Source organism: Phalaenopsis equestris, unplaced genomic scaffold, assembly GCF_001263595.1.
Source record: "Phalaenopsis equestris unplaced genomic scaffold, ASM126359v1 Scaffold000090, whole genome shotgun sequence".
NCBI classification, from domain to species: domain Eukaryota; kingdom Viridiplantae; phylum Streptophyta; class Magnoliopsida; order Asparagales; family Orchidaceae; genus Phalaenopsis; species Phalaenopsis equestris.
This window is the reverse complement of record NW_018164532.1, coordinates 1,266,954-1,271,720: the sequence shown is the minus strand read 5'-3', so window position 1 is coordinate 1,271,720 and position 4,767 is coordinate 1,266,954. Positions and strand designations below refer to the sequence as shown.

Here is a 4,767-nt window from a genome sequence, read left to right as displayed (position 1 = left end):
CAGTGGGGGCCAGAAGGTGGTGGTAGGCATCTCAATGTATAGGCATGCATTCATGGGTACATGCCCACATCCATACAGACAAATGAGTATAATTATGTATTCAAGGATACCACAAGGTCCACATTCAAGTATGAAGGTGATCGAGGATACAAAAACATGCACAAGAGCAAGCAGGCGCACATGCGTGAGGCAGATCGATTCAGCGGTTAGCCGGCAGCACGACGATGAGGCAGTGGCTAGCACGATGGCGCTATAGAGCAGGGTGGATTGAGTCAGCACGCGAATTGAGAAACGTGTAGTAGGGAGATTGTGGAACCATTTTCGCATGATGGGCCTGCACATGCACGCCCGTGTTCCGTTTTATGAAGTTTAAATCTAAAAAATTGAATTTTGGGGTTCTTTTTCTGAAATTTTGCTAATAAATAGCCCGTTCGAGGGAGAGAGAAGTCACATCACCTCACTAATTGATTCCCCCCCATTGCTGGTACCTCCTCTACTTAGGCTGTTGTCGCATTTTCCGACGTAAATTGTCTTCCCTACTAAAGCAGACTGTTGCTGCCTCCCGCAATGTTGGTTGTCGTTGTCTTCCCCAAAATAGATTATTGTTACATACTTTCTCAAGATGTGATTGCCTCCTTTCTTAGGCTCTTGCGTTCAAGAGGAAGATTTTTTTGATTGATTTTTCTTTGAGATTCTAATGTCTTGAGACAACAACCCCTCAAAGGCCATAAAAAGTACCAAAAACCAGATGAGGAGGCATCGATAATTACCGAGGATGCTTTGATACCTTATTGAAAAAGTTCCACCTTCAAATGATATGATGATTATGTTTCTGAATCCTTCTAATCGAGCATATTCCCTTCCAACTGTATCAATCATGTGCAATTTGCAGGTCGACCTATGATTTCCACTTGTGCCTAGGTCGATGATAATTGTATCGGCGACCAAGGTCAATATTTCATAGTTCTTTTGCCAGGCCATGATAATCGTTATTAGGTTGAGCACTTCTTCGAAAAATGCGATGCTAAAGTAACATTGAGAATTTTAGCCAAAAACAGTTGGTTCATTTGTGATGTACACAACCGCATATCTTTTAGAAGCAAGAAATTGGATCTTACAAGAAGGATTTGACAAGGAACTAGTCTACCGGATTTTGCTTTGTAAAGAATGACCGAGTATTTTGTGAAAGTCGAATAAACTATAAGAAGCTTCCTATTCCTCTTCATATCATAATCGATAAGGTGCTATGTATGCTTAGTTTCTAGGACATCAGAGATTTGCACTTTGAATACAAAATATCAATGAAAGTAGAACAACAGATAAATTCAACAGAATTCTATGTGCCAAATAAGAGACAAAATACTTGCGCTTTTGCACATATCCTATAATACACCATCCATAATAATGCACATATAATTAAAATCATACCTACCATTCAAGTCCTAGTAAAACTGAAAAAGAATTTAAGAATATGGCATAGAGGACCCTCTACAAATAAACAGACAAGCAACTAAATTTACATAGGGATGATAACTAGGTTGCATCATTCACAACTCCTGCGATTAATATCTCAGCCACATTTACTATATATATATAAATAGGATCTGCAAACTTTAAAAGCTAATGGAAACTGAAATCAAAATAAACTTAATTAGCAAATTCAAGGCACAAAAATTTATACAATATTAAAGTGGTATATTTTAATCATCTGCTCATTATATATAATCAATAACTGATCACTAGACAAAGAAGGGCAAAAGGATTTGGCAGAATACATAGACCTGAAGCTTAAGAGAAATCACACAGCTTGATGGAGCTGGACTTACAATATCTTCCATTTCTGCTCCAACGCATTGCATATCCTGCTCAAGCAGCAAGCTGCACTGAGAGGGTAATTTGAAACTGCAGGAAACAAGAGGAAAATATATAAGTGGCTGCATTATGTTGCAAAGCACAGCTCGATGGGCAAGAAAGGTAAAGAAAAAGAAAGCATTTTGAGCAGAACTGAAGCTCCACAATTATTTAGTTATAGATCAAGCATTTAAATAATTTTAAATTGTTTACACTTTGAGTGCATGTGATTATTTATAGATATAAAAAACATGTTCTCAGAAAGATATTTCGGTTTCACTCATTTTATGCGTGAAACTGAAATCATCACTTCTGAGAGATTTTAAGATAGTTCGCAGCAAAGTTATAAATCTATATTGTTTTATAGCTACACTCACCTAAATGAAAGAAAACTAAGGGACAAAATCATTAATATGAAGCAATTACAAAATATAAAATCAAAATTCCTTCAACATAAAACAGCATACCTGATATGAAGTCATCTATATATCCTTTATCAATGACTCCATGAGCCATTGCGCCCACCTGTAAATTGTCAAATTTTGGATATAAATGAAAAAACTGCAAGCATAAAAAATAAAAGATTATGCAGGCCACCATGGCATACCACAAAGACAAGATTGACATCGTCACTAGCAGCAGCAACATAGTCACGCACATGGACTAATTTATTAGAACTGTATGATAAGCCTACAAAATCAAGGAACTGCATCAGTTAAGTTAAACAATCATTCCAACAATCATAAAATCAATATTAAAAGGGTAGAAGAATCACCTATTTTTCGTGAATTAACAGGTAAGTGATCGGTTACAGGGTTCTTAATCAGAGCAAGAAGCTTCTCACGATTGCCTACAGCAGTTATTTTTTGCTTCTCTAACAACTGCACTGAAAAGAAAGAGACCAGATATTAGTAAATAATATAATAAACATGCAACTCATTCATGAAAAGAAATCAAACGAAATGCACTGCAGACTATAAGCAGACAAGTTGATGACAATATGAAAAGTTCTAAGAGTGACTAACCCATAAGACCACAGAATCTCCTGAAAGTTCGCGGAATCCGAACATGTGGTTTGACTTCGATGATTGCATTTCGTGTTGAATGAATATATAGAGCTTGCAGCCTTCCAGCCTTAGTTAAGGGGCTATCCAAAATGGCAAGAATTGCCTAAGATTGTCATGCATCGTGCAAGCAACAGTTATAAAATAACAATCGTTGATAGCCCACATCTTGCATGTTGCATGCAAATGGGAAAACAAAAAATAACACACAACTATGGGCATCGTAAATAATAAAAATTCCATTTTAACAAAAGAAGGAATGCAAAATTCTTACAGGGGCACTTACATGCATACCCTAAACTTCTATATTTTTATGCATAGCACTCAAATATTAAATATTAAATAAAAAATACCACTACTACTAACTTTAAAGGTCAAAAGCACTTTTAATGCATGGGTTTATAAAACCAAAGTGTTTTGAATATAAATATCAAAATGTTGGTGTTTGATATGTAAAAATATAGGAATTGTGCAGCATGTATGTAAATTTTCCTTTCTTCTATAACTAGTTGAAAATAAAGATAAACAAGTTATGACCAGCTGACATGACATGCATCAGAATCTCAAGGAATACCATAAGAATTAAAGTTCAATGACATTCTAAAGCTGATTAAGTGTAATTTTATATTCACAAGTCAGGAACACTATGCTGAAAACAATAAGCAAGCTCGACAGTTCAACTAACAACTAAAGAATCAAAATTAAAAAGAAAAGATTCACAAACCTGATGGACAATATCAGGTCGGTATTCAGAAGGATCCTTACCCTGCTTTTTTAGAAAATTAGCATGCTCGTCAGAGTTCAAAAGCTGATGTTTCTGAAAAAAAAAAAAGACAGATATAGTCAATATATAAGTTTCTAAACTTATATGAAATACTTAAGTGTGAAAATTTTGTATTAAGTGCCATACAAAATATAAAAGGCATAGCATTTTACGTTGCCTTCAAATGACAAACTCTAAACTTAATCAAGAAGTGATAAACATATGTAGAAGGTATTGTGGGAGGAGCATCATAAATAATTCATAAAAGAAACAGTTTGATGTACGCTTATCCATGTATGACCCAAACATTTTGATGTATGCTTATCCTTGTATGACCCAAACATCTTGGCATTCCAAATGGAAACTAATTACACTATTAAAATTTAAACGAGAAAAAAAAAATTGATGATGCAAGCAAACAAAAAGAAAAAAAAAGCAACAAAAAAAAAAGAAATTTGTTTGAGTTTGCAAAAAAGTAACAGTACTTCTTATTCAAGACAATCATAAGCCATTTTACATAAATCATGCATTCCTTATCTATTTACTGTTGTTGTCTATACTAGAGGAAATACAACCAACTTCAAAACTAAGAATTTGATATTTCATAATATAATCTCTTGTTTTAGCCGAACAGCAACAAATCACCTTGCCCACATTACCCTAGCAACCACCACATTTCATCATTTGATATCAGAGAGAAAATTTGGAGAACAACTACATGTAAAGTAAAATTTGGTGATTCCTTATCATTATATTATTAGTTAATGTAACTAGTTATCATTCCAAATCCCCCCAATTCTTTAACTTAACAAAAATTTCAAAATTTCTTGTCATCAATCTACAGGGAACAATGAGCTTAGTGGTCATCATGTGTTGATACTTCGCTGAGTATCAAATCTCTTTAAAAACGGTTGATAAGTTGAATTTGTCCTATTGTGATATGTTTTGAGCCCTTTGGCTTTGTCAGTAACATCATGCAACAACAACAACAACAACAACAACAACAAAGCCTTAATCCCACTATGTGGGGTCGACTACATGAATCCTTTTTCTCCATTGCGTCCTATTTAGTGTCATATTTTCATTTGG

General features: G+C 34.6%; 1 protein-coding gene across 2 annotated transcripts in view; it reads right to left on the bottom strand.

Moving 5' to 3' along the window:
- Window positions 1–1,621: 1,621 nt before the first annotated feature.
- Window positions 1,622–4,767, bottom strand: part of LOC110020013 (ribosomal RNA small subunit methyltransferase nep-1) — a 7,770-nt gene continuing 4,624 nt past the window's right edge. For both annotated transcript variants that reach the window (XM_020717954.1, XM_020717953.1), the window contains 6 exons: window positions 3,640–3,732; window positions 2,877–3,021; window positions 2,627–2,737; window positions 2,459–2,541; window positions 2,319–2,376; window positions 1,622–1,902 (listed from right to left, as the gene is read on the bottom strand). In XM_020717954.1, coding sequence (XP_020573613.1) covers window positions 1,823–1,902; window positions 2,319–2,376; window positions 2,459–2,541; window positions 2,627–2,737; window positions 2,877–3,021; window positions 3,640–3,732 — 570 coding nt within the window. In that variant the 3' untranslated portion in view covers window positions 1,622–1,822. The remainder of the gene's footprint in view (window positions 1,903–2,318; window positions 2,377–2,458; window positions 2,542–2,626; window positions 2,738–2,876; window positions 3,022–3,639; window positions 3,733–4,767) is intronic.